At 45.7% G+C, this 27,569-nt stretch overlaps 9 protein-coding genes across 9 annotated transcripts; 5 read left to right on the plus strand and 4 right to left on the minus strand.

The window, feature by feature from the left end:
* Positions 1-47: 47 nt before the first annotated feature.
* Positions 48-1,970, minus strand: C8R40DRAFT_1037410 (CDP-diacylglycerol-glycerol-3-phosphate 3-phosphatidyltransferase; the record flags this gene model as incomplete). The annotated part of the gene is made up of 6 exons (XM_046223663.1): positions 48-334; positions 397-580; positions 634-1,243; positions 1,297-1,571; positions 1,632-1,703; positions 1,752-1,970. 6 exons carry the CDS (start codon positions 1,968-1,970, stop codon positions 48-50), a joined length of 1,647 nt encoding a protein of 548 aa, XP_046089895.1.
* Positions 1,971-2,077: 107 nt separating this feature from the next.
* Positions 2,078-5,195, plus strand: C8R40DRAFT_1087013 (alpha/beta-hydrolase). Its single transcript, XM_046227365.1, has 11 exons — positions 2,078-2,482; positions 2,540-2,655; positions 2,710-2,967; positions 3,026-3,144; positions 3,197-3,275; positions 3,339-3,799; positions 3,856-4,084; positions 4,149-4,279; positions 4,347-4,443; positions 4,502-4,622; positions 4,764-5,195. Exons 1-11 carry the CDS (start codon positions 2,333-2,335, stop codon positions 5,082-5,084), a joined length of 2,082 nt encoding a protein of 693 aa, XP_046089896.1. The 5' UTR covers positions 2,078-2,332; the 3' UTR covers positions 5,085-5,195.
* Positions 5,196-5,596: 401 nt separating this feature from the next.
* On the plus strand, positions 5,597-7,630 carry C8R40DRAFT_1066578 (cytochrome P450; the record flags this gene model as incomplete). The annotated part of the gene is made up of 12 exons (XM_046225794.1): positions 5,597-5,639; positions 5,774-5,874; positions 5,938-6,067; positions 6,117-6,214; positions 6,274-6,364; positions 6,415-6,493; positions 6,555-6,781; positions 6,830-6,896; positions 6,953-7,145; positions 7,202-7,368; positions 7,428-7,523; positions 7,582-7,630. The coding sequence occupies 12 exons, from the start codon at positions 5,597-5,599 to the stop codon at positions 7,628-7,630; spliced, it is 1,341 nt and encodes a 446-aa protein (XP_046089897.1).
* A 514-nt stretch (positions 7,631-8,144) lies between these two features.
* On the minus strand, positions 8,145-10,655 carry C8R40DRAFT_1036832 (alcohol oxidase; the record flags this gene model as incomplete). Its single annotated transcript, XM_046223619.1, has 12 exons — positions 8,145-8,275; positions 8,323-8,411; positions 8,468-8,777; positions 8,835-8,963; positions 9,033-9,175; positions 9,234-9,290; positions 9,357-9,397; positions 9,456-9,730; positions 9,788-10,011; positions 10,063-10,185; positions 10,249-10,329; positions 10,408-10,655. The coding sequence occupies 12 exons, from the start codon at positions 10,653-10,655 to the stop codon at positions 8,145-8,147; spliced, it is 1,851 nt and encodes a 616-aa protein (XP_046089898.1).
* A 1,329-nt stretch (positions 10,656-11,984) lies between these two features.
* On the minus strand, positions 11,985-13,180 carry C8R40DRAFT_992883 (ubiquitin-conjugating enzyme/RWD-like protein; the record flags this gene model as incomplete). Its single annotated transcript, XM_046236743.1, has 7 exons — positions 11,985-12,308; positions 12,362-12,506; positions 12,571-12,674; positions 12,726-12,818; positions 12,952-12,965; positions 13,018-13,099; positions 13,154-13,180. Coding segments are annotated over 7 exons (789 nt in total), but the record flags the coding sequence as incomplete, so codon positions are not given.
* A 3,979-nt stretch (positions 13,181-17,159) lies between these two features.
* C8R40DRAFT_1166790 (uncharacterized protein) lies at positions 17,160-18,755 on the plus strand (the record flags this gene model as incomplete). The annotated part of the gene is made up of 6 exons (XM_046230908.1): positions 17,160-17,439; positions 17,497-17,578; positions 17,639-17,707; positions 17,767-17,814; positions 17,879-17,949; positions 18,004-18,755. 6 exons carry the CDS (start codon positions 17,160-17,162, stop codon positions 18,753-18,755), a joined length of 1,302 nt encoding a protein of 433 aa, XP_046089900.1.
* A 420-nt stretch (positions 18,756-19,175) lies between these two features.
* Positions 19,176-21,301, minus strand: C8R40DRAFT_1036823 (MFS superfamily; the record flags this gene model as incomplete). The annotated part of the gene is made up of 9 exons (XM_046223617.1): positions 19,176-19,511; positions 19,578-19,626; positions 19,800-19,912; positions 19,972-20,104; positions 20,165-20,740; positions 20,793-20,816; positions 20,873-20,918; positions 20,974-21,009; positions 21,058-21,301. 9 exons carry the CDS (start codon positions 21,299-21,301, stop codon positions 19,176-19,178), a joined length of 1,557 nt encoding a protein of 518 aa, XP_046089901.1.
* A 1,140-nt stretch (positions 21,302-22,441) lies between these two features.
* C8R40DRAFT_1166792 (laccase) lies at positions 22,442-24,863 on the plus strand (the record flags this gene model as incomplete). The annotated part of the gene is made up of 12 exons (XM_046230909.1): positions 22,442-22,647; positions 22,706-22,772; positions 22,842-22,910; positions 22,979-23,134; positions 23,190-23,268; positions 23,333-23,360; positions 23,436-24,279; positions 24,336-24,392; positions 24,460-24,548; positions 24,604-24,627; positions 24,684-24,745; positions 24,805-24,863. 12 exons carry the CDS (start codon positions 22,442-22,444, stop codon positions 24,861-24,863), a joined length of 1,740 nt encoding a protein of 579 aa, XP_046089902.1.
* A 422-nt stretch (positions 24,864-25,285) lies between these two features.
* On the plus strand, positions 25,286-27,443 carry C8R40DRAFT_1087096 (uncharacterized protein). Its single transcript, XM_046227366.1, has 10 exons — positions 25,286-25,410; positions 25,485-25,774; positions 25,913-25,998; positions 26,056-26,245; positions 26,312-26,347; positions 26,394-26,467; positions 26,526-26,722; positions 26,775-26,906; positions 26,977-27,066; positions 27,122-27,443. The coding sequence occupies exons 2-10, from the start codon at positions 25,743-25,745 to the stop codon at positions 27,236-27,238; spliced, it is 954 nt and encodes a 317-aa protein (XP_046089903.1). The 5' UTR covers positions 25,286-25,410; positions 25,485-25,742; the 3' UTR covers positions 27,239-27,443.
* The last annotated feature ends 126 nt before the right edge of the window (positions 27,444-27,569 follow it).

Consider the following 27,569-nt stretch of genomic DNA (forward strand, 5'->3'; position numbering starts at 1 on the left):
TTAGGTGTATATAGTACAGGTATAAGTCTTCCATCTCCGTCTATATATCAGAGTTTCTTCCCCACCAGAAAGACAATGAGCTTCGTCAACCATCGTACCTTCCTTGAATCGCCCTTCCAGGGCTTCACATCCTCACGAATAACTGCGACTTCTCGAGCAAGCTGTTCACGTAACGTTTCCACAGGATCATTTGCTGCTGGAGAAGCGGTAGAGGGTGGTAGCGCCATGACGAACGAAAGCTCCGTGTCAATATCCGCAGATCGAGAATTAAGGTTTGTTGATCCAAAAAGGGTTAATACCGGGGACGAATCTGCGCTAGGAGACAGCCATAAACCTTTTAAGGAGATCAAACAAATTCACGGTTCGATTTCTCATCATAAGGGAGCTGGAACTAACCTTTCGCGTGATACGTCCAACCGTCCTTTTCCCATTCAGACAAGTCTATGTTACTTTGTCCTGAACCAAATATCGAAAATCGGTCCGCCGTTCGCCTCACAGCTCTCATGAACTTTTGTTCAAGGAAGGTATAACCTTCTGGTATTCGACCGGATATCCCTTGTGATCCATAGAACCCATTTGCCTGAGATAACAAAATCAGCACAGACAGAACTGAGATTTAAGACGAGCACAAACTTTCGGACTAGCAGCAACGATCCGCACCTCAACCTGAGGATGCAGAAGGAACAACTTCTGGTAAGGGTGATACAAACTAAAGTACCCACTCGTCAGGTCCATTAAAGGACGTTCTTGTACTATAGACGAGACACCAGCGGGTAAAGAGCCCACTGAGGGTAAGTATGCGCGCATCGCCGCCTTTTTCAAGTGCCCGAAAAGAAGCTGGAAAAAGTGCTCCTCTTCGCGAACGCAGAACTGTCCAGCTTGGATAATGGGAAAAAGAGTAACGTTGGAGGAGGAAGTGCAAGGTCTTCCTGCTTTTTCTTCCCCCTCGAATTTTTGACGATTCGTTGCTTGGAATGAAGTGAGTGCTTGTTGCATCTTATCTCGAATACGATGCGGATGTGTTTCTGGATCTGACCATATAAGCGCATAGTCTCCGCAAATTTGGGAATTCCGGTTGGTGCCATTGTTAGGCAGAGTAGTAGCCTCGCTAGGAAGTAGTCGATATGAGAATGGGGTTATCTCCTGAAGAAAGTCGAAACAGTAATCGGAAAGATGGACTTGGGCAGTGAATCGAATATATCGGTCACGGCGATTCGTGAAGTAGTCCTTACTTAGATTAGCACTGTGTAGAATGGTCAGACAAGTGAGAAACGGATAAGGATATTGATAACACACCCGCTGATTATTACATCGTTGTCGACACCATATATTTTTGCATGCCAAGTGCCCCAACCCTCTTTGAACCTTGGAGGGACAATTTTGGCCAGGATGCCGCGTAAATTTGGACTGCGAAATAAGGATACATGGACACGGTCGGGAAATGCGCGCAGGAGTGGTAATAGAATTGCAGCAGTGGACGCAGGGCCCGGTCTTGTTGAACGGTTCAAATCTAGCAGGAGATACAGATGTAGTGACTGCTTTTCTGCGAGTCTATTCATCAACGTTGCTATCTGCACAGATTATAGAAAATGAAGAGGACTAGAATAAGATTTGACAAAAAGAACACACACGAGTTCATTCTCGCTGGAACCTATATACAGCGAAGAAAGGAATATGCGTTCTTCAGCCCTCCTGATCATATCCTAAGTAGAGAATTAGCGGAGTTGGTGATATTATGACGCGACACAAACTAAAAGTGTCGAATAGAACGCGCTGGGCTGTGAGAGAATACGTATTCCATCTGCGGGAATGGAAAACTTTGGTTGATGTTGCTTGAGTTCGGCCACGATATCATGGAGGATGGGTTGAAATTTTCGAGTGGCGCAAGTACTGGAAAGCCGCGAAGCTATGCATAAGCTATTGATATTGAGGCTTGAGCGAAGGACATTGGATCGTAACGAAAGAAGCATTGGATCTCGCAGAAGGAAGAAAGTAACCGCCTAAATAGGCGCGCTCCATAAGATCAAGCGCTTATATTTGACACGGTCACATGCTTGTGATCGATAAGATAAAGGTTCTGCCTTGCCAAATAATGGCTACTCAATTTTTTACTTTTGACATGCTACGTTGCAAGTCGTGCGCCGCTCCAACCTTTGCTACCTTATCCACAACTCGACCATGAAGATTTTTGGCTGGGCGCATCCTATGTCACCGACAAAACACCGTTCAGCAGGGTCTCGTGAACATGTTTCGAAAACTGCAAATCGCATGATGCATTTCAAGGCACCCAATTGCTCAATATAAGGACTTCCCGGATACCTTCAACATTGGAATGGGAACCCTGAAAACCCTACAGGCTGCCATGAGACTCGTTACTATTCCTCTACTGACGGCTTATCTGAGCAACCTGTTCACACCAGGTGTTCAAGGCGTTTCTGAGAGGTCAGTCTCGCTTCTTTTTGAGAATGATGGGAATTGGGAGGTAAGTCGAAAGTATAATCATGTTAATCTTAGTCCCTTACGTTGTCGCTCTTGCTAGAACTTGGCTAATCGCACAAGTGCACTGTTATTTTCCGATCCCGAAACATTTGATGATGCTACCCAAGTATGTCAAGACTTTGACGAAAATCTTCTTAATATCGAAGGCCTATCAGAGTGTGTTTTCCGTATTCCCGTTGACATCTTTGTCGATGACTGATATCCTTGCAGCATCCGGGATAAGCTCTCATATTTAAGATATCAGGGCGAGTTTAACGAACATACAAAGTTCTGGGTTGCTTCAAATACCACTGGCGGAGGTTCTGCAATAGCGCCCTTTGCTCCCAACTCGTCGGCATCGAATACTGGCTCATCGCAAAAGCTCCCTTTCCTCTGCTCCAACTCCGCGCCTCTCACGTCCCAGGTCGACACAGATTTTGCATCATTGCCTCAAACAAACGTCACCTCGAATGGGATCGTGTTTGCGGGGTAAGAATTATTTCTTCTAATAGCTTGCTATTCTCTTCACCCACTCGCTTCACCTCAGTGTTCGAGATCATCTAACCTTTCGGTTCATGGGTGTCCCATACGCATCTTCGCCTACAGGCACATTACGATTCCAGTATCCAGTGCCTTGGAATGGTACATATGTCAATGCGAGAGGATGTGAGTTTCCACATGCTTTCAGCGAGTAGATTATGTTAATCTCGACCCTTAGTCCGACCAGCCTGTTTACAATTTGGGTCCTTTGCCAATAACGACGCGGGCTTGAACCCATGGGGGATCAGTGAAGATTGGTGAGCCATAATTTTCTCATCTGACCGAAATAGTCAAGCGTGAACACTGACCAGTCCTCGAAGTCTTTTCCTCAATATCTACACCTCGTATATCCCTTCTTCCTCAATCAGACCAGCTTCACTCAGACCCGTGCTCTTCTGGATACACGGCGGCGGTAACTTAAACGGGATGGGCTCCGACGAGACCTTCGACGGAGGTCCGCTCGTATCTCGAGGCGACGTCGTCCTCGTCACCATCAACTACCGACTGAACATTTTCGGCTTCCTTGGCCTCAACGATACCGCTATCCCAGGTAACTACGCCATGGCCGACAAGATTGCTGCCTTGCGTTGGGTCAAGGACCATATCGCAGATTTTGGTGGAGACCCAGAGAAAGTGACAATCTTTGGGCAGTCAGCCGGAGGATGGTCAATAGTAGATCTGCTGAAAAGCCCAAAGGCAGCAGGTCTGTTTCACGCTGCGATTTCTCAGTCTGGCGGTTCGGGAACATTCACAACTGCGGAAGAAGTCTACAAGATGGTTGGCGAGTGTTTTTCGTTTTGAATTACACGCCGAGTTTTTTACCTTACAGATGCACAGTGCCTTTTCTTTCTCCGCTATGCAATGAAACAGGTACAGAGTTACTCAAATGCCTCCAGGGTTTACCAGCCAATGTCCTTTTGAATATCACCAACTTTGCTGGCTCCTGGAGCACAGTCATAGATGGTATTTATGCCCTGGACTCTGCTGTAAACCAGATGGCTCTAGGTTCGGATGCAGTAAATAGTGTACCGTTCATGCTCGGCTTCATGCCCGAAGAGGGACAATCGTACGTTTGTCTCCAGTCTTTCCGTTACCCGTTAATAACTTGAAGTACTTCTCTTCGGCTGCAGTTTGTTGGGAACTACTATATTGCCCAATACCACCGACTTTAACCAGTCCCTGATTAATGCGATAGGCTCCACTTTAGCTCAAGATGTGCTACAGTCTGGGTATTGGACAATCAGCGAAGAGTTCGATGTTTGTGCGTTTTTTCCGACGGTTCCTCGTATCAGGATACTCAACACCATATTCCGTTTCCTCCGAATTAGACAACGCGACTATTGATGCTTACACGGATTGGTTCCTCACTTGTCCCGCGGAGAACATGATATCTGCGGCGTCGAAGTCCAATGCCTTCCCTGCTATGTGAGTTATACTTTTCACCAAATACTATTTTTGTTTCGACCCATTCGATTCTTGAAAGGTACGTGTACTCCATGCAGCACGCTTACGGGCTCTCGTTCTATGATCCATATGAACTTTGCACATTTCCTGTGGGAGATCCTCAGCCCTATTATCGGTGCCATTCTGGTGACCTATACGAGGTATGTCTGTCGTTCTTTCGTTTGACAATTTTACCTCTTCCACGTTCATTTCCGACGTACTCGTCCATTCCATGCTAGATTTTTCCATTGATATTTCTATATCCATCTAATCTTTATCATTGCTTTTCTTGGAACGTTCAGGTTTTCGGAACGTACCACCTCTTCTCTGAGCCTCTCCGCGTGCCAGCTGACATCTTCTACACGAATCTTGTTCAAGATCTTTGGACGACTTTTGCTCGAACGGGAGATCCTAACCCAGACTTGGCAGATCTCGCAGCTCGGGGTCCTGCATATGAAAGTACGCGTTGGCTGCTGGTCGACACGAAATGGGTCTGGCCTAAATACGACAACGTGTCCAGGCAGATAGCGTCTCTAGAGTATCCGGAATTAATGACGGTCAGAGGGTTGCCTGACGACTTGAACAAGAGATGTGCTGTAATTACTGCTGGGTCTGAAAATTGACGATGCACATGAAAAAGTGTATGATTCTAGGGTTTAGGGAATGTATTCCTTCTACGTTTCGAAAATATGAACGGGGGCGGCCGTGGTACACTGAACTCCACCAGAAGGTTTTGTGGGCACCAATATCATGCTGCGAGTAGTACCCAAGATCCAGTTCCTGACGTTGGATCTCCTTAACTGATTCCAGACTCCCACTAATCAGTGCGTTCTGTTGAAAGATTCATCATTCTTCTCTTCCATCCCAGGCTTCGAAGATCCACAAGAGGGTCTTGAATCTGTCAGGATGATATATAAGGCGCGGACATCGAATTTCCTTTGAAATCAGTGGTGTGTTTGGCGTTCGCTATTGATGAATTCATTTAGCCCTACGGGAAGAATTGTGCCGCGAATTCGGCCTCACTTTGCGACTTGCATGTTTATTACTTCTCCTACACCCAGCTGCATCTCTAGTGTACAAAGGACATAAATTGCGGTGCTAGTGGGGAAACTTTGAATCGACACATTCAAGAGCTATGCTGACTTTACTGGTTTTGGGCGTGAGCGCTCTGACGTTGGGTATATCCATCTTCATTCTCCAAAGAAGACCCTCAACACTTGCCTTTCTTCGAGGACCGAAGCCAGTCTCTTATTTGCTAGGTCCTTTTTCTTGAAGGAGATGTTCCATCTACGACATCTAATTTGTGTTGCAGGTCATGAATACGAAATTTCTCACCAAACCGATGCTGGACAACTAGAGTTCGAATGGGTCGAAAGATACGGTCCTACAATCCGTATCTTCGGTTGCTTTCACGTATGAATTACATCACCCTCGTCAGACCCTCGTATTATATCTGAACATGCTCATATCCTGTAGGAAGAAGTTCTCATGATAGCAGATCCTATGGGTCTGCAGCACATCTTCCAATCTCAGAACTACCCTAAAACAAGGGATATCCGTCTAATAGCTGAACGGGTATTCGGCAAAGGTCTTCTTTGGGCAACAGGTAAGACTTTAACAAAAGGATGTGAGGTTAGTATACAAGCTTCTTTCAGGCGAGGCGCACCAACGACATAGAAGGGCCCTCAATCCCGCCTTTTCTAACCAGAATTTGAAAAAGTTTGTGCCTCTATTTCAGGAGACAACTCTACAGGTGAAGATGATGCTGTAGAGCGCAGTTCATTTTGTCTGATGCTTACTTAGCTTGTCCAGAAATGGAATGCTCGATTAGAAGGAAATGCGGCGGTTGTTCTGAATATGGCGCAATGGATGCCAAAGATCACCTTGGATGTAATTGGTCGCAGTGTGAACTATCCATTCCTTTTCAAGTGCTAGTCATGATGAAGTATGTAGGTGCATTTGATTTCAACTTCGGACTCCTCGATGGAACTGCCGATTACAACGAGCTTTACAGGACAATGAGAGACATGTTGTATGTGAACGCGCGCTTCACCAATTAATATCCTCGCTAATTTATCACTAATTTCATGCAGCCTTGACTCAAAATCATCTTCTACTGTGACAGTACTTTATGATGCCATTCGTCGACGCATACCTGAACGCTTTGGTTTCAAAATGTACACAACTAAAGAAGATCGGCGACTTTCCGCTTTTCTGTCCGCGGCCCAGAGGGCCGCAAGGAATATTTTGCTTCGTAAACAGGAAGTTGAAATGCCAAATGCCAACTCTGATGACGATAAAGACATCCTCAGCGTTCTAAGTGGGTCTCTATATACTTATTTCTTCAGATAACCTCAAATGATTTCAGTTCGCGCCACTAAGCACAATGATCACAGAAAGAAACTTTACGAGGATGAGATCATCTCTCAAATGGCGTGAGCTATACTAAAGTTCTCAACTAATGATGAACCATGACGATTATTCCATTCAGAACGATTATACTCGCTGGAAATGAAACAACTTCTTCCACAATGTCATGGATGCTGTACGAACTGAGCAAACACGCCGATAGTCAAACTCGGGTGCACGAAGAGATAACTATTCTACGAGCTCAAACAGGATGCCACGTTTCCCTTACCAGTGCACATTATGATTCGATGCCTTATTTCAATGCAGTCATCAAGGTACCCTCAATAATAGGTATAATTTGTTAATTCACCACTCTTTTGTCTGTCGCCAGGAAACCCTCCGACTGCATCCAATATTACCAATTTTGGTACGAGAAGCAGATGAACACGACACAATACCACTCTCGATTCTGGTGAAGAGTAAAACCGGGAGTCTTCTACCTGATGTTCCAATCCGCAAAGGACAACGTATTCTGTTACATCTGGGTGCTTACAATCGGTGTGTTAATTCTGCGACTCTGTGAGAACTGTGGAATAGTTTATAGTCCATATTTTAAGATTGACCCAAGTATGGGGCGATGATGCAGACTCGTGGAATCCAGTCCGGTTCATTGATGAGAAGAAAGAGGTGGTGGTTGGAATGTATGGAAACTTGTATGTGGTGATTTATCTCTCATCGTTCAACAATGATGCAAGTTCATGTCTGTTGCAGAGCAACTTTCAGTGAGGCATGTCACATCCGGGTTGATTTGGATTACTGATCAATCAAAGGTGGTGGTATCAGATCTTGTATCGGGTATGCTTCGTTCCCTTATCGGCATTGCTTAAACATTGTTGATTAAATCCCCAGTTGGCAATTTGCGTAAGCTTTGTTTTTTCCATTCGACGTTCCAATACCCAAAGCGCCAAATTAGAGTCATGGAACTTCAAGTCATGTTATTTGAGCTCATTGAATCCTTTGAATTCTCTCTACCTGCAGAGGCATTAGATATTCAAAGGATCCCCAGCATCCTCATGGTTCCGATGATTCGAGGGAAGCCAGAACTTGGAGCGCAACTACCATTGCAGGTAAAGCAACGCACTCAGTGAGTCGTTCAAAAGAAGTCAGCAGTAGATTGTGATAAACGATGCCCCGTTTGTATTTACACTCACTTGGGTGCCATGTCTGTGTGCCATGCAATCTCCGTATCGAAGTTCTGATATACATATGGTATGCATGCGTGAAAAGCTTGTAAGAACAACTGAATGAACGCTTCAATGCACATCGTCTTGACTTCATCTCATGGCAGCTGCTTGCAAAATCATACTCGCCGCCTTCTCCGCCACTCCATACAAACCTAAAGTCGGATGCGGAAACACACTTAATGGAAGGATAGAGGCATCAGCTATCCGGAGATTTGTCGTTCCTGTCATAACCTCAGGATTGAAAGTATATACAGAAAAAAAGACACACCGTAAACCAAGAGCTGAGGAGAAACGACACCGCCTAGCTCCTTTGGCATCATCGAGTTACTCCCAAAAAAGTGAATGTCAGAGACATATCTGTAAGTAGAAGGTTTTTGAGAGTTGCTGGCACGATTTGTGAGGCGAAAACTTACGTGTCAAGGACCCACTTTCGCACTTCCTCTTCAGTTGCATTTACTAGTGGGACACCCGACTGATGCAGTGCATCCTCAGTGATTAAATCGCTGAATGGAGGTGTTACCGCAATGAGAGATATTCTACGTGCGGCAGCAACAGCAGCGCGGATGTCAACCTCGGATGTGAGGTATTGCATGTCAGCTATCGGATCGGCGGATGGATCGGTGGTGTTGATGTGGATGGATCCACGAGAAAGCGGAAGGATAGTATGGGCTGCAACCGCAAGGGATACAGAGCCAGGCGTGAAGAAGAGCTCTATGAAAGGATCTGCCGTAGGGGGTGATAAATCACCAGAATATCCCTTAAAACGATCGGAATACATACGGTCAATCTGATATGCCTCAGCTATAACAACGGCTTGCCTCGCCAGGGACTCTGAATTTACGACTCCACCGACGGAGACAGTATATTCGGTTGAGATTCCTCGTAAGAGGATGTCCATGGCGTTGGAATCTTTAACATTGGCCAAAACACGAATGCAAAAGTGATCAACTTCGTTGATTGTAAATTACTATTACTTACCCTGCAGTCCCAAAGTGTTTCGAGTGGTAGGATGGGTAACTACAATTCCCGGAAGTATGTTAGGCCAAGAAGTGATAGTTGTAGTATTTGCAGAAGGTGCCAGAGGAAAAGATGCGTTGTATAGGCCAACATGGTCCTGTAAGCTAGGTTTTAAAAATAAGAATGAAAACCACAAGTGATATTTCAATCATGAATGCTTACTTCGCTCCCACACCTGGGAGATCCATTACCAGTTCAATTTGGAGGTTTCGAAGAGCCCTATTCATATTTTTAGAAATGCTCAGCTTAAAATTATTGACCAGAAAAGTAGAGAAAAACACACACATGGCGTTACCAATGCCGCTGCGCTGTAGGATGGCAGGAGACTTTAACATCAAGGGTGATCGAGTCAGCAGAAGGCCTCTCGAGAATTTCAAAATGCACCTGAAGTGCTCCGGCACTAATGATGACCTCCCTTGAGGCATTGAACAAGGTTATTCGGCCCCCTACACTCGGCTCTACGAGAACTCCAGTGGCAGTGACGTTACCGCTCACACTCACAGACGTCAGTACAGAGTTTACGCGATGCCCTGTGAGCACCGTGAGGTTCGCACGCTGTTGTGCTTGAGGATATAGGTAGGACCAAGCGGAAGAGGATCTTCGGTCGGAATGCAAGGTTTTGTTGAAATGAATCTGATAATAAAAACTCGATACGTGTCCTTCGCCCGGCCCCAAGGATTAAGCTTTGAGTTTTACAATCTGGTGAATTGCCTCACCTCCAGAAAACCCATCACCCATGTCGGGACTTAATGTTACTTCTCCGTCGAAAACAGTTTGGGTCGTGTTCTTCGCAATGCTTTGCAGCACAGGGGCATTGAGAGGGCGGGCAAAGGAGACTCCAACGGGACCATCGTATCCATGAACGGCAGCAATGTAGTTTGCACCTTTCTCCATTTGCCAAGGGTTGGGGGGAGTGAAGCTCTCTGATTTTTGCATGTATCTAGGAAGGAAAAAGGTTCAGTAAACTATTTCAAAGGACGCTAGTACTGACGGTAAAAAATCATTCCAACCCCATCCTGGATTCCCAAGTGCCTGTATTGCGTTCATACTAGCAAATGTTGGTCGTGCCCCCATCATACCGTTGATGGAAGAGCTTCCGCCAAGGCAGCTCCCACTGTTGACGTCAAGAATAAGGTCTTGGGGATAAGTAGTTGGACATTCGGCAAGCCAGACGCACTAGAATAAGGGTAGGGATCGACGGGTACCACGAAAGCCAACTTGTGGGGTTGAGCTCATCGAGAATCGACATGGAGATGGCCTGAATTTCGCAGGAAGACAAATTGATGTTAGGCATCGTCCTGCATCGTCATCGCAAGATAAACTCAGCAAGACTTACGTTCCAGCCGCAAACATGTATGGATTGTTTACTATCTCGTCATTGACCAAGTCTGGGCCTCGTTCTACCACCAAAACAGAGTGGTTCACCGCAAGGCGATTGGCAATAGCTAACCCAGTTGTCCCTCCGCCCACGATAATGAACTCGAACGACGAGCTGACGATATTGGAGGTGTCGTTAGTAATGACAGTGGCCTGAACAAAGACAAAGCCAAGGAGTATAGTGAGTAACTTTGATAAAGACCCCATGGAGTTTCGCTCTCGTACTAAGTTAAGTAGGATCACAAGGAATAGAACCTTTAAAGTTCATAAGCTTGCCTCTATGAGTCATTTTCACGACGTAAGGCTGTTGAACAACCTATTGAAGATTGATATCGAGAAGAACGCGGAAGCTTAGGCGTATACGAAGCAAACTAGGATAATCCTTCACCCGAGTGTAAGACTGGAGAACCCAGGGAAAACCATCGAAGAAGTGAAGAATGCACCTGGAGCACTTCACTCGAGGCATTGAACACGATTGTCTGACCTCTCAAAGTCGGTTCTACGACTCCGATAGCTACGACTCCGATAGCTACGACTCCGATTAGCAGTAACGTTATCGTTGACACGCAGAATCTAGACGCAATTTGCCCAATGCCTATAGATGCCCTCGATAACACTTCTCCTTCAAAACAATTTGGCTTTGTAGCGCAAGAGCATTGAGAAGGGCGAGTGAGTGATACGTTTTGGATTAACTTCGTGTCACTCAACGCAACAGCTTCGTATCAAGTAGAAGATGAGTGCACATAGTGGTGTTACGCTCCTTCCCGAGGCATAGATAGTGCCCTTGACAAGGAAAGTTTGTGCAATAGTCCAGATGCCCGACAAATATTTCTGAAAAATCGGGGTGAGTTTACAAGCAAAACGACAATACTAGCATCCAACCTACTTCAGATCAGAGTATATTGCTCGCTTGCCTGGGGAGAAAACATTGGGTATTAAGGCACGCTGTAGACAACTAAATCAACGACATGAAAAATGAGAGAGGCTTTTGAAATTCTGGGTCCAGAAGAAGATGCAGCCAAGTGTACAATTGTAATATCCAATTAACCTGTACTTATTACAAGTACCGAGTAGATATGATGAGAGGAGGATAAAAAATGACTGAGTGAGATAGGCGTAAGATCACGAGAATGCGGAATGAGAGCTGGAACCTAAGGATTGTGAGGGCGAGAGAAGTACGACAGCGACTCGCCAAGTATACAAAAAAACCAAACATGATCTGACGGCCTTGAAAGATATAAGATGTTCAGCATGAACCGTACGTCGTATCTGAGTGCATCCCTTGTTACGATCAGGTACTCGTTCGCAAGGAAATGGCCATATCACTGCTCTCGCTTCTCTAATCTCCTGCATCCTCAGGCTCCAATTAATCACTCCCGACACATCGAAACGCCGGATCGTCGCACCGGCGTACTATACAGGAACCAAAAGCAACACCGATCACATCAGACTAACACATGATAAAATAAAATGATGGTACAGTAGCCAATGGCTAGGGCTTCCCTAGCCGCCTAGAAGGACCCAGGTTCAGGATCTGGCAGAAGACAGTCTTGAGACTACCACCGCAAGGGCAATTAAAACTCCCCACCGCCATTTCTCCCAAAGGACCTGTCCCCAGGACATTGCTACTTCAGCTGCCCCTGATGCATCATCAGCGGCCTTTGGTTTTGCCTTGGACGCATCTGGAGAGGAAGTTGAGGCCGCTAGTGTATTTGATGTAGGCGTGGCGGTGGAGGCAAATGGCATAGTATTAGGAGGAGTGAAAAGCGGTAAAGAGGTAGGGGGAGAAAGATTGGGTGTTTCATGTTGTTTGTGTTGTTCACCCATATTCGGAACATCCTTCGCGTAAGGAGTGCAGTACTATAGAAACAAATCAATTAAAACAGACAATAGGACACGACGAACAAGCGTACATCTGGAAAAGCTTCTTTAAACCTTGCCTGGTTCAAATTCCAAGCATGACTCTTCAATGCAAAATGGCGCTTCTGCGCTGCGCTAGAATTCACGGAACCAGTAGTCATTTCGTCGGACAACATGAATGAGAGTAGACCAGTAAGACTGTGGATATCAAAGAAATCGTTCAGCATCACCATCGCAAGGAAAGGCGTAACAAGGGACCCACATCGTAGCAACACTCCAAGCAGGATTCCACGAACCAGGATGAAAGTCGGACATTGAGAAACAAATCTTCTTATCAGGATGGAATCGGCCAGACGGTGTTAGCATCTAAATGACAGTAAGTGAATGCAATGTCCAGAACATCGCTCTCAAGCGCACCTTTATACCCGGAGGTTTGAACGGATACTCCGAAGGAAATAGGAGCAATCCGTGGAATTCCCCTCCTGCGAAGGGTGAGTCGGGTGGCCCGCGCTAATTCCCCCAACAATCGTCAACAATGAAGATGACCGCCAATTCACGCAAGAAGAGTAGAAATCATGCGAGGAAGATGATGATTTTCACAGTCAGGCAACAGCGCTAGGTCTCAAATGAGCCAGAAACTCACAATGATATAATTCCCTGCAACACATGTCATTTTACAAAGCAAACGAGTATATCGAAGGACACATACAGGTCAAAATATTCTTCTCGTCCGGTACAGCCCAGATAAACGGCGGTGGATCCTTCTGCATCGCGACGAATTCCTTCGTGAGCTATATCCAGATAGCTATAAGATGACAAATTATGAAGACATTAAGAATTCTTACTCGTTTTTGAGCCGCTTTGGTCGCCATTGTGAGTTGTTGGTAGTATTGGTCCCAGGTATGTACAAAAGAAATGGAGGACAAGGAGAAGAGTGAGCTGGACGTGTTGTGATGAAGGAGGACAAGGTTGGGGACGTGTGACGTTTGACAACAGAGTGTGACTGAATGACAAATCACGCCGAGTGTTGTTGGAGTTGCGTGTGCTGTCCAGGACTCCAGGTGCAGTCTGAGTTGTTGAAATTCCGTACCCCTATAAACGCTCGCCTTTTAACATACAACCTGAAATCATTGTCATCAACCGTACGCCGATCTATCTGCTGATTGCAGGATGCGTTTTCCTCCCAACTGCGTTCAAAGCGGTCCAAGCTATCGAACGGTCACTGAAGGCATTGTTTACAAGTTGCTCTAAACCGGTCGTCCGCAATTGTCTAGTATCGGACGCGTAATCAACTGGCTGGTCAAGACCCCCGTGAATGTTCTAGTTTGTAGGAGTCGTAGTCCCAGAAATTTTTGAGTCGAGCCCAGGATAGTAGCTGATCGGTATGTTAATGGTTGTCCTTGGGTCCTATATTTGTCTGCTGCTACGATACGACAAACTAACAATAATCTTAGTAGCCGAGCTCGATTTCCAGTCCTTCATCACTTGGAGATATTCAAAAGCCAAAGGTGATTCTCCTAATTGCCATTTACCCCAAGGAAATGATTATGGATGTTCTCGTTCTTCTGCAATGAAGGACAGGACAGGATAACTGGCTTTGGAGCCATTCATGGGATGCAAGTACGCCCTCACTTTGTTATACATATCTTGATCTAAATTTGGGTGGGCATAGTAAATCTAGCAGGTTGACATTTCGATGTTGAACATCATCTGAACCTTCGAGAAGCCCAGTACATACTAGTAATAGGGTCCAATCTATTCAGTATGATTGCTTTACTCATCCAATGTGTACTTTTTTGTTAATTCAGTGTTCTCAATCTCTGTCAAGTTAGCCACTGAAATACTACCTCTATAATCATCTGAGCATGCTCAAGACGTTGACTTTTCCCCTAAGACGCTGGCAAGGTAAAAAATCACCTGGTTGATCCATAGCCCATAGCTACTACCATCATGAATAACAATGCACTGTTCTTTGTGACAGGATATGGAGTTCATTGCCAAATAGCCACGAGCTTTACACCTACATCCCAGATCTCGGTCCTCCACCATTAAACTAACATACCCTAGACACCCTTTGAGGAATTCCCTGGAGAACGCGGTAGGTCCTGTAAAGGAGTTCCCAAAATGGCAGAGAAGTTGACCAACTTATATCAGCAACAGATCTCATGAAAGATCGCTGTGCCCATGGGCACATGAAATTAGCAGACCAGGACCGGGTTATGATAAGGTTTTAAACTGGAATCGGGGAACGAATTGTCGGTGGTAACGAGGATCCAATGCGTCGTTGGTCAGTACACTGGATATGCACGTTTGAATTTACATCCTGAAATACTTTGGTATCATAGGTTGAGTGATGGTCGAGGGTCCTTGCTTCTCGGCGAGCTTCAAAGTGAGTGAGGTGCGATGGTAGCTTCAGCCTGAGTAGAAGACAACAATATCGGTGATTGAGAGGTTTCAAAAATGCTCACCCTGTCATTATCCTATGCATTCATACCACAGATAAGAGTCTTCTAGCGTGCTGAGGCGTGCTGTTGATTCCCAATGTTCGAAGTTGTGCAGCTTTACATTCGATGAACTCACAGAATTACAACTTACACCCTCTTACACCAGTCAAGTTGTCTTAGGGTCAACGTCAGCTAAAAGCTTCCGCTGGAGACGCGGAATGTGGATGCTTCCCATTGATAGGAATAGTAAGATGATCCGGCATCAATCTGACCAATCCTGGACCGGCAGCTAATCCGGCCAAAGTCCGGTTTATTATTCGTCCTCAATCCTTGACCTACATATATGTAAGTACCTTGACCCGAAGGCTTCGCGTGGGCACTGCTTCTGCTAAACTTTCCTTTAGCCTGCCACTTCGATGGCTATAAGGTATTCCTTGATCATCTTGACAAGTATACGATACAATGTCCACAGCTGGCCACCGCCAATCCATTTTTCTTCCTATCAAGCAATGCAGCAGCGTGGTCAAGCTCAAGCCCACAACGTCACACGCTTCAAATCTAGGTGTCATAATGTCCATCACATCAAAGCCAAACCGGTGCGCTCTGGGCAATACATGCATAATTCTCTGGAAGTGGAGTGCTTCTTTTAGCGGTGTAGCAGACGAATAAAATAATACCGGACCCATTGGCCATGTTACCTGTGTAATGTCTAAATATCTAGCCTCTCGTTAGAGGGCATCGATGAGCTTCCGCTCTTGCAGCATGCGAGTCTCCTTTTCACATCCTTCCAGCCAAAGACCACACGGTGCCCAATAATTCCATGGAATCCACACTATCATTTCATGCGGGTTTCGACGTATGTACGACGAATCTCCCACCTTTTACTTTCTGATCCTATCTTTACTACAGCTTTTTTCTTTCATTCCATTGTGCATTATTTCACCCACATCAAGGAAAAAGTGTCGCAACTCCTTGCGTGCATCTGACAGCTGGTGATTAGACTCGCGGACTTCTTCAAGCCCCTCGCAGTCTAGCAAGTCATTGATGGTAACAGGGAGGGCCATCGAGAAGTAACGATCTACATTCCATCGCTCAAATACTCCAGCGAACAATCGTAGTACCTGTCTCCGTGACGAATCGCATCTTCGGTCATCCTCCGAAGGGCGAGAGAAACGGCGTGAATACCACATCATTTTATTTTGGAAGAAATCCCCACTTTTCGAAAGGCCACTGACGATCTATATTGCAGAGACTACAATGTTACGCGTCACACATTCATATGCTCACCATCGTGATACGTACCCTGGCTCATTGCCTTCCCCCTCACTGCAACCATTGATAAGCGCTGAACTCGAACGGTCTCCTTCTATAAGCCTTGGTCTTTTCGTAACATCGAAGATGTAATCGGTCCATTCGAGTCCGCCTGGTATAGTCCCGACCACCATGATTCACTGATCATCGATGAATTTTCCTGGTATCGAAAACTTTGTTCAAGCCTTCAGTAGCATTATTAATGATATCAGTCTAAGTGGCTGAGCACTTACATTGTTCAAGCTCACCTGCTTATTTAGTAGCTGAATACACTACTACCTTTCAGGAGCTCTCGGGACCCTTACGCCTTGTTATGAAATTTCCTATTCCTACGCATTAAAATTCTTCGAACAATTCCACAAGTGTTGCCGATGTTCCCGCGCAACCTAATCCAATGTAGTAGCATATATTAGACAGGTATGTTACAACTGTAACTGTTGAAACTGTCTTACACAGTTTCGACTATCAACTTCCTCACAACTCATTGATGTCGAATAGTTACTCAGAAACGTCGGAAAATGCCTCTTCGATTGGGGATAATTGGGGGATAAGAATGCTTACGGTTCTCGCCGAAAAAACACCTCTGAGCTCTCAATCTCTTTCGAATACTTCGACGTACAAATAGACATATTGAACGACGCTCACACAGCTTTACATTAATGCCATAACCCATTCTAAATCTCACACTTGGCGCCAATCTCTCCACTGAGTGCTTCTAAAGTCCTACATAACCGCCGAAAATCTTGTCCACCAATCGACCGGAGCTGTAGCCATTCATTGGCAATTAGGCCGATTCTGATTTCCTATCTATTCTATTGACATCTGGACTAGAAGAGATTAGAAGAGAAGGCCTTCGATTATGAAGCTTGCCGTTTTCTATCCTACGCGGCCACTGGACCGTTGATGCAGATGACTTGCCGCACTACTCAAGTACTATCAATGTTTTTTCGCGTTTGTTTCTTTGTCATGGGTGTAGCTTCTACGAGTTTATGTGACTTTCTTCTGGTCTGCCGTGATTCATTTTCCTTGCTTCCTTCCCGGAGCCTCTCCCTTCCTTTTCCACCCACTTTTCCTTCAAGCTTTGTCCGTAGAAAATATGGTAAAAAGGCTACTCCACTCGGACACCAGTTTGGGGTCTCACACTACTCGTACCCGTTCAGTCTTCTTCGTACTTTTCCTCGGTCTTTTCGTAGTTAACCTCAATGCGAATGCGATCCTACTAGGACAATCGAAGCTTATCGGATACAATAAATTGACACCAGAACGGAGGGACGGTGTAAATGCAAGTTGCGAACCGGATTACAATTGGGCAAATAACGATGCAGGAATCTCGCCCTGCGTAATGGCTGCAGCAATTGAGGCTTGCGAAACGGGTCGTGAGCAATATTTCGCGCTCATTACTGATTGCGATCGATAGCTTCATTTTCTGCTAGCGCATACTGTTCCACCGTTGTCTATAGGATCATATTATAATCCTCCAAGTTTGGAAACCAACACTGTCAATGTCTGTCAGTGGTATGTCACAAACCCGAGGCCTTTGGCTACTACCTTGTAGCTCACAAACCCAATCCTCAGTTCATGGGCAAACTATAACCTGGTTAGTATGTGTACCGTTTGTCAAGGACAGGCAGTTTCGCTTTCCCCGTAAGTGACATTGGGGCCGCGTCGAACTAGACACAATCGATACATCTCAATCGTATTAGGTGGGCATCATACACCGTCGAATGCGATGGTTTCACAGAATCCAACTCGTAAGCTCTGTGCTGTTATTCTTCCAGTTTCAATTAAATAAAGCACCTCATATATTTGAAACAGGTATTATCCATCGAATTATGAAGCTCTGCTGCCCTCCAACAACAGTATTCCTCTTTATGCTCAAACCAATCGTAAGTCGTTCCATGTAGCATGTCAACTTTGGTCACCTATGTATGTCTATTTAGCGGCAACTCAATGGACGAACGGTGTTTTCAACGTTACTCAAGCCCAGGCAGTGGTTAATGGCACTCTCTCTTTACAAACCTCCGCCACATCACAGTCTACCAGCTCAAAGCCCATTGCAGCTATCATTGGGGCTTCTGTCGGCGGGACAGTTGTCTTACTTTGCTTCACAGGCATTCTGTTTTGGGTACGCCGACGAAATGCTTCCAAAGATGAAGGTAGATACCAAAATCTTCCGAATGTTGGCACACCTCCAAGCACTCGCCTGTCGTCGAGTACGCCACATTCAACAATTAATACTAGAAACGATGGTAGTCTTCGGAATAGCCTTTATCCTTCCTCAATCAGTGACTACACTGGATCGTTGATACATTCAGAGGATTCTACACGGAACTCTGGAGTTCTTACTCCGTTTAGGAAATCTTATATCGACTATCCAACGGCCCATGACGATGGCATCTATGCCCGACCAGAGGACTTAGCACCGATTCGAAGGAATACTGGGCCTTCAGTTGCTCCGCGATCTACTCAACAGATGTATGATATCATCAGGAATCACCAGCTGGGACGATACTCTGAACCCGTCCTTCCTGGTAGTTCGGGTTCTGGTCCCGCAATATATACATACACAATCTTGGCAAACAACGTAGCCGAAGAGACAGAGGAGGTACCAACAGACAGTTCCAGTCCCAGTGCTCGGCGCACAAGCAACCCTCCTCCCTATTCCCCGGGGGGGCCTGCTGGTGAACTTTGATATAAACCCCTCTACTACTTATGTGATGTCGACCTTTTCTTATACTACGAATTATGCATATTGCTAGGCCATGATGTTAGTGGATCATCCTAGTACCTTCCCAGCTTCAGTGTTTGGTACAATATTCCATAAGCAGATTGTAATACCACTTGCTCTGTGATCGAATAATTTATGTATGTGTCTCCTGGTCATTGCACTCCGAATACCCTTCTGTCTGGAGGACTGAAAGTAAGTAGCATGCTTAAAGCGTCCCGATATTTCTAGCTTTGACCTTACCTTTTTCGGAGAATACAGAAGGAGTAGAACCCTCCTCCTTCATTGTCATTCGTCTGACGCGAATTACAGGGTTTACCAGTGATATTGACTCTACATCCAAGAACGTCTACTCTTTACAGAATCTACAATTATTTCTTGTCGTTCTCATGAACGTTTGGGATCGGAATCGGTAGCCGTAATCCCGTCGTTAATTTTCGTATCCACACCTTCGGGTCGGACATTCCCACTCTCCCTCTCACTTTTGCCTTCTTTTTCTGTGATATCCGAGGCATTGAGCTTCCGCTCCAATCCAGTTCCATTCCATCCAATCCACCTTTTCTCTCTCACAGAATCCGAGCGATCCAGCCCCGGCCCTCTCAATAGCAAGATCACAATCTGCCAGATCGCAAATCCCAGTGTCATGAGAGCACACGGGCGCCATCCGTAGTGGATGAAGACGTACGTCCCGGCGGATGTTCCAGTGACCTGGCCGATGAAGAGCTAGACAGTAAAGAAGGAAGATGAGCAAGTGGCGAGATAGGAGGAGAAATAAATGAATCGTCGCACCGAAAGTATATACACGGCGTTAAGACGTGCTCGAGCTTCGGGTGCAATACTGAAAATCAGCAGATGATGCAAAGTTAGTGAGCGGCAAGTCAAGCAAAAGAAGTCCAGAAGTTCAGAACGAATGTAAATATAGCAGTAGAAAACAGTGTAATGAACTGCGAACCGCGAACATGCAGCAGGTGAACACGAAAGACCAACTCCACTCGCTAAAAAGATTCCCACCTAAATATATTTGACGCCAAACTAGTCTGAAGCATTTGCCTGAAAATATCCAAGCCCAACACTGCAATGATGACTGCTGCGATACTAATCCCATTTCCGACCACTTGAACAACCTGGAAACACGTTGCATACCACGTTCGAAATATAGCACAGTCAAAAGTCGTCAGCCTACCTGAAAAATGATCAACGCGATGCACCCCACCAATGATGCATAATAGGCCGGGAGTGCATCAATTGCCTTTCCAACGAAAGGACCCATAGCGACACCAAACATACCCACTAAGCCAAAAAGGCCAATAACGAGACTGGGAACAGGGACGAAGTAATGAGCACGAAGTAAAGTGATCGAGAGATCTCCCACATACGTGGAATAATTATACGGGTCCCCGCCCAACAAAAACGTCAAGGTGACCCAGAAAGCACTAAAACTCGCACTACTCCCCATGTTTACCAAACAAGCCTGAATCAGTACGGGCTCCGTCACCGCGTACTTGCCCATCGTCCACAATATCCTCTGATAAGTCATTCCCGTCCCCTGGTTCTTCGCTGGAAAGTCCGGTAACAGCGCCCAAGACCCAATGAGTACGACAGTTTGCAAGCCAATAGCAAGATAATAGACGACACGCCATGAGGTAAACTGTGCGATGATGCCGGCGAAAACACGAGCGATGAGAACACCAAAGAGAAGTCCTGCGAAGACAACGGAGAGCGCAGATGCACGTTTGTGTGCCGGTGCAAGGTCGGCAGCGAGGGGAAGTAGAACCTGTGGAGTTACAGAGACGAAGCCCACGAGGAAGGAGAAGGTGAGGAAGACCGTAAGGGACGATGTTACTGCAAGAGGAATGGAGAGCGTTGTAGAGAGGAGAACAATCAGAAGGATTAACTGTCGTCGACGGACAAGGTCACCCAGGGGTGAGATCAGGAGCAGGCCAGCAGCGTAACTGAAAAGAAAAGTGAGTGAAAAGACTATGCGTGAAGGAAAGAGGGTTGTACCCCGCTTGTACAAGGGTTGGAACTCTAAAGATATTAGTTAGAGCTGAAGTAAGCGCAGTAGCCAATGAATATCAACTCACTTTGAAATTTCATCGTATGAAACGTTGAATGACTCTGATAGCTGGACTGAAATGTCGCGATTACGATACGTTTGCGGACAGTAAATAATGGGGTTTCGCACTCAATAACGGTTGACAGTAATACAGATTCGCCACAACTAGGCTATTGTTAGTATATGGACATGAGAGAAAAATGCAACGCTGACCGAAAGTGCTCGCAAACCCGAACGAGGCGTTCAGGAGCAGCCCGAAATGGAATGGAGGTTCATCTGGATGGTATCGGAGTCTCTTTGGAATAGGAATGAGCCCAAAATCAGTGGTATGCCACCGTCTTTGTGAGAATCCCAACTCTTGGTCGGGTGCAAGGGCATTAGTTCTTGAAATTGTGGTTTCTAAAGCCGTTCGATCTACTGTTATCTCTTCCTTTTGAGATCCACTCTCGTTGTCCATTGGGCTTTGCCCTAACACTGGATGAATGGAGAGAGAGTAATGACCGTGGTGGTGGTCCTGATCAAAAATAATAGTTGGCTTTAGTCATGCGTACATGGTATCGGCCGTGCTTAAGGATTAGTATTATAGTGTTACGTACTTGCAAAGGATTTCATATCTCAGCTCGAATTATCAGCGAGTTCGTGTGAGCAGTGATATTCTTCTAGTGCTTTTCGTGTCTTGTAGACAGTCACATAATGATGCGAATAGTGGAACGGAGGAAAGACGGAAGCCATGAGAGCTTTCTACCAAACATGGCAGGGGCAAAGCAGGGTACAAAGTCTGATTGCCGACTATTTTGCTCTGTGCTCTTCTGTGCTCTTTCGAAAACTTCTGCGAGTCTTCTGCGTCGTTTCTAGCTCGGCTGCTCAGCTCAATTACTTTCATCAATTGACCGGAGTCGAACGGTTGTTGCCAGTTGGCACGCCATATTAATCTTTCCAGGTCTTTCTGGGTCACATTTCTAGCGGGCGCCCATCGATACTGTTTTTTTATAGTATAACATTTCCTTCTCAGTTTTGCGAGGGATAGTCAATACAGGACCCCGTTACCATTAGGATTAGGATTGGGTCAGGACCTGGTCAAGACTCCTCTCCGCAACCTCCCCAGAACCTCCCAGAACCTCCTCGAGGTTAATTCATGTTTCATCGTTTTTGTAAATACTGATCGTCATCTTGATCCTTCAAGCTTCACGCTTAGCTTCGTGACGGCGGTAATAATTTGTATTGAGTACATACTATTCGGTTGGGCTTCGCAAACGAAAAAAAGGACCAAGAACGCGCTTTGGATGCCGAGGTTGGCGTACATTGGGCGTACAGTTCGCTTTGCAACTCTAGAGCACGCCTTCACGAATTTTTGAACAAAAAATCATGTAACATGACTGCACAGGGTCACTCAGGGGGTCACCCTAAGGAGCGTTTCATTGCCGTAATGGACTTGGCAAATTGCCTTCACTGAAGTTTTCGAGCGGCGAGCATCGAGGTATATAAAGTGCAAAAGATCAAATTTGATGCTCGCCTTGTCTTTGTTTTGGGCTACCTGCTAGACCCGTCCTTTCTTTCCTCCTCTTCTACTCTGCGCTTCAGGCAGCGCTTTTGGCTCATGTTCAAGATCAAATTTGCTCTCGAACCATTCTTGGCTCTCCTCCTCTTATCGGTCGTTACCGACTTATCGCGGTTGGCTTTCGGTGGCGATTTTGGAAAAGTATTCGTATCAGGAGCTGAGGTGATTAAGATTGGCGGCAAAGTACACAGTGAAAATTTGTTCGTTGTGAATAGGGAGCTTTCTCCGGATGGCTTCGAACGCTCGTGAGTTTTATCCTTCGGCTTTTCGGCCCGGATAACTGGCTTTACGCGTATCTTACAGTACCGTTCTCGCTGGATTATCTTCTCAGAATGGAACGTTCCCTGGGCCACTTATTACAGGAACCAAAGTATGCTTAGCCTCGAAATCTCTCAACGAAAATTCATCGCAAATCGATCTAATATTGTATGATCAACAGGGGGACCGATTTCAGATCAACGTGACGGACCTTCTCACCGACAGCACAATGGCGAGAAGTACTAGTATCGTACGTTTTCTGTTCATTCAACCGGCGCTGTTGATTCACCGAGAGCCTTTCATGTTCTTATTTCTTAGCACTGGCACGGTCTTTTCCAAAAAACTACCAACTATGCCGATGGGGTATCTTTCGTGTCTCAATGCCCCATCGTCGCGAACCACTCGTTTATGTATGATTTTCAAGTTCCAGATCAAGCGGGCACCTTCTGGTACCATAGTCACCTGTCGGTTCAAGTGAGTCGGCTTGAAATAGCGACTGTTCAACACTCGCTAAATCTGCACGCGATAGTACTGCGACGGCTTGCGAGGTCCCATTGTGATATATGACCCACTCGACCCACACCGATTCTTATATGATGTAGACGATGGTCAGTTTTATCATCAGAATTCATTTATCGGAACAGATAAACTCAACCTATTTTTTGACGTTAGAATCTACGGTCATCACGATTGCAGACTGGTAAGAAATTCTCTGGCTTTCTTGCCTGTTCCTGAACTCATAGTATCTTGTGCTTCCTTAATCCCCTGTTTCTAGGTATCATGATACAAGCTACGAACTCATTGCGAAACGGGCTGGTCTGACCCCTGATGCGACTTTGATTAACGGCAAAGGACGCTACGTTGGAGGTGTAAGCATCCTTAAAGTCTTACCTGCTCAGCTCCAACGTTTACCCCTTCTCTCACAGCCTAACATCCCTCTAGAAGTAATCAACGTCGAATACGGAAAACGTTACCGTTTTCGTGTCATCTCCATGTCGTGTGGCGTCGACCACGGCTTCTCCATTGACGGACACGATCTAACCATCATTGAAGTCGACGGAGTCAACACCCAACCGCTCACGGTAAATCATATCCAACTCTACGCTGCGCAGCGGTACTCCGTTGTCCTACATGCCAACCAGAAACCGGATGTGTATCGTATAAGAGCACTAGCGACCTCTGGTGTGGGTGCCCAGAACTTCACCAATGGTGTGAACTCGGGTATCTTGAGATACAAGAACGCGGCTGGAAATTCTGATAGAGAGCCTACGTCCTCACAGCAGAGTCATATGGTGTCATTGAATGAAAATGATCTCCGACCCCTAGAGTGTCCTGGAGCTCCAGGGAAGCCTTATCCTGGCGGAGCTGACCTTGTTCTGAACTTGACAATGGGTTTTGGTGTAGCCCCTGGTGCCAGCGCTCCGTCGTTTTTCATGAACAATGTATCATATGTGTCTCCGAAGGTTCCGGTGCTTTTACAGATCCTGAGCGGCGCTCAAAGCGCTCAGGATTTGCTACCCGCTGGGAGCGTGTATACGCTACCGCGGAACAAGGTCATTGAAATCAATCTACTTGGAGGTAGTGCTATTGGTGGACCACATCCTTTCCATCTGCATGGTGTATGTACTCAAATCCTTGTCTCCCACCTTCCGCCACTGAGTTATCTCTATTTCAGCATGCCTTCGATGTTGTCAAGACCTCAAGTAGCTCAGACTACAACTTTGTAGATCCGGTAAGCACAAGACGTTCCTCTCTGCTCCTTTTCTCTCACCTTATTTCTCTCACCTTATATTCTGTAGGTCCGTCGAGATGTGACACTGGTGAATCAGAACGGTCAAACGACTATTAGGTTCCTTACCGACAACCCAGGACCTTGGTTCTTACACTGGTGCGTTCATACTCGGTTTCTCTACCCTTCTGCATTAACTGACTGTCAATGGAAGTCATATCGACCCTCATCTTGAGGCGTGAGTGCCTTTTACAATTTCGCGCATCTAGAATTAATGTATTTCTTATCTCGCAGCGGTCTTGCTGTTGTCCTAGCAGAAGACACTAGGGACACGAAATCGAATGATCCAGTTCCGGGTGAGTGTCTGTCAGTCAACAAATGTTGATTGCACTGACTTCAGTTTTTTTTTAAACAGCCGGCTGGGATACACTGTGTCCGATTTATGATAGTTTGACTCCTGATCAACTGCCTTGATCGCTCTGCCTTACCTTCTTGCACTTTTGGACGATCCTTCGGACATTCTCTTCTGGACAATATTCTATACAACAGGACTATAGTAGACTGTTCGTACTAATTTTACTTTTTACAATGTAATGACAAGCGGGTACCGCTGACACGGTATTTTGGAACCTCCGAATCGGACTTCTGGACCCAATGGTGACTCCGACTCCGACCCTGTCCCACAACAGCCTGGAACAGCCTCCCTCAAGAACTGGAGGCTCCTGCAAAACCCCACTGGCCTGAAGTAAGCTACGATTATGGCTTGAAATACGCTAATTCGGATAGGGTCTAGCAGGAGCTTCCGGGGTCCTCTCCTTCTCCATATCGCATCGTCCCTAAGGTTTTCCGTTTGCTATTTCTATCTTACACAAACTTCCCCAGCGCCACAAGTCTCCTGTTCTACAATCTTTGCTTAATATCTATCTACAGAAATAAGCATTAATTTCTTATATTTGTGTGAACTTACAAATTTCATGAGTCAAACTGATCAAAGAACACAATGCAAGCAAGGTAGAACAGGGTACGTTAATACGAAGTTTTCCAGAGTCTTCGAATTCTTACCATATGTTAACCCTGTTATCGCTTAACACTCAGGCTTGTACATATTGAAATTTCTTCCTCATGACATTAAGTACATCCTGTTACAACTCGGTCAGTTACACTGCAGTCTTGCTACATTTTATACACGTGATCGCGCTACACCATTGTTGTGCCAGCCTTGTAAATTTTTTCTCGTTCCAAACTCTATGCATCTATGCATCTATCCGGTCTGTATTCCCGGAAAACTTCACAAACAATCTTAGCATCTTTGCGATCTGTTTGCGATAGAGTTCGCGTGCACCAGCTCAAGCAATGTCCGATCGGAAATTTTCACGTGTACGTCCACTCTCCCCAACCCTTTTCCGAAGGCTATAAGAAACGAGAAATAATCTTATACTTACATACATACCACAAAGCCGGTCAGCTAGACTACCTTTTCCCCAGTATTGACGAATGACTAAGATGGGTCACTACATGTCTCAGAATTATCCGCCAAAATCAGTATGGTCCGTTGACCAAATTCCCGATTTGGCTGGACAAGTAACCATTGTCACCGGGTCCAACACTGGTTCGTCGGAAGGTTATATACTGAGGCTTGTAAACCTCGATTGATCTTTGTTTCCAGGAATTGGAAAATATACGGTCGAGGAACTGTTGAGGCACAACGCAAAAGTATACATGGCTGTCCGCAGTCAAGACAAGGCAGAACTGGCTATCAAGGAACTGAAAGCGAAGACAGGGAAGGAAGCTATTTTCCTGAAGCTGGATTTGAGTGATCTTGCTTCAATCAAGTCTTCAGTTGAAGAATTCCTCAAGTGAGCTGTCGGTTTTTTCTTCGACGAAAGAATCATTATTCAAAACGTTAACCTTATTGATTGTAGGAGGGAGAGTCAGCTGCACATTCTACTCAACAATGCGTACGTTCCTATTTCGTCCCGGTGTGGTAACTCTCTCATATTTTAGTGGTGTTGCCGTTACACCAAAGGATATGTTCACTGCTCAAGGATACGACTTGCAATTTGGGACTAACACGCTCGGTATGTTGAATTTTGTCTCTTCATGACATCCGATCCCTTACGACTTCCTTCGAAACAGGTCATTTCTTCCTGACAACACTCCTTCTCCCCACCTTAATTTCTACCGCCAAAACCATGCCCGACAACAAAGTCCGAATAGTGCACACCTCGTCGTACAGTCACCACTTTTGCCCAAGGATGAAATTCGATTCTTTTAAAGACGGTCCTACACGGACAAAGATGAGCGGCATGCAATTATATGGGCAGAGTAAAGCTGTACGTATTAGTCGAGATTGTGAACGAGATTGCTATACTTATTTAAGAGCAGGGCAATATCTTGTTCTCGAATGAACTCGCGAGCAGATACAGCGACCAGGGCATCGTGTCAATCTCTCTTCATCCGGGTAGTATCAGGTCTGAGCTACTACGGCATGGCCCAACACTCCTCACGCGACTTATGGTGCGCCGCTGCCTTCTTTAAATCTTGCTCGTCTCGAGATATTCATTCGCCTATGTAATACATTTATTAGAATTGGGCGCTTTTCTATCCTGTTGAATTAGGCGCATTGACACAATTATATGCGGCAACAGCACCCGAATGCACCGAGTTCAATGGAAAGGTATAAACGATTTCCAATTTCATACCTCGAATTTGTTACGAGCAGCCATCTCTAGTATCTATCGCCTTGGGCCCGATATGTCCCAACAGAGCCAAATCAAGATATTCGGGATCCTGTTGCTACGAAGGAGTTGTGGGAGTACATGGAGGAGCAAGTCAAAGATTTTTTATAGCGAAACAGTGATTTACTTTACAGTATCGATACAATACCAGCCCTATGAGGAGGATATCGAAACTTCCTCAAGGTCCTAATTCTTCACTGTACAAATCATATTTTTCCCAGTTGTTGTAACAATTTGGACACTTTTGTCAACAGCAGCCCATACATATACGCGTATGTGTATCTTCAGTCTTCAGACAGTGACATAAAAAATCCACATAAAACGGTTAACCGTTTTAGGCAATTTCGAATTGGGTAAAGAAGGAAGCGCCATCGATCGCTGTGACGTATCGTCTATCTGTCTACATAAGCCGTTCTATTCTTTCTGAGCAGCAATTTCAATC

The sequence above is a fragment of the Lentinula edodes genome, assembly GCF_021015755.1.
Source record: "Lentinula edodes strain Le(Bin) 0899 ss11 chromosome Unknown C8R40scaffold_5, whole genome shotgun sequence".
Taxonomy (NCBI): Eukaryota; Fungi; Basidiomycota; class Agaricomycetes; order Agaricales; family Omphalotaceae; genus Lentinula; species Lentinula edodes.

Bases quoted from the DNA above. Each gene is read 5' to 3' on its own strand.
- C8R40DRAFT_1087013 (XM_046227365.1), top strand. From the start codon at position 2,333: ATGGGAACCCTGAAAACCCTACAGGCTGCCATGAGACTCGTTACTATT. The intron at 4,085-4,148 runs GTACGTTTGTCT...CTTCGGCTGCAG, and splicing joins ATGCCCGAAGAGGGACAATC to TTTGTTGGGAACTACTATAT. The intron at 4,280-4,346 runs GTGCGTTTTTTC...CCTCCGAATTAG, and splicing joins CAGCGAAGAGTTCGATGTTT to ACAACGCGACTATTGATGCT.
- C8R40DRAFT_1087096 (XM_046227366.1), top strand. From the start codon at position 25,743: ATGTCCGATCGGAAATTTTCACGTGTACGTCC. The intron at 26,246-26,311 runs GTGAGCTGTCGG...TATTGATTGTAG, and splicing joins TCAGTTGAAGAATTCCTCAA to GAGGGAGAGTCAGCTGCACA. The intron at 26,348-26,393 runs GTACGTTCCTAT...CTCATATTTTAG, and splicing joins CACATTCTACTCAACAATGC to TGGTGTTGCCGTTACACCAA.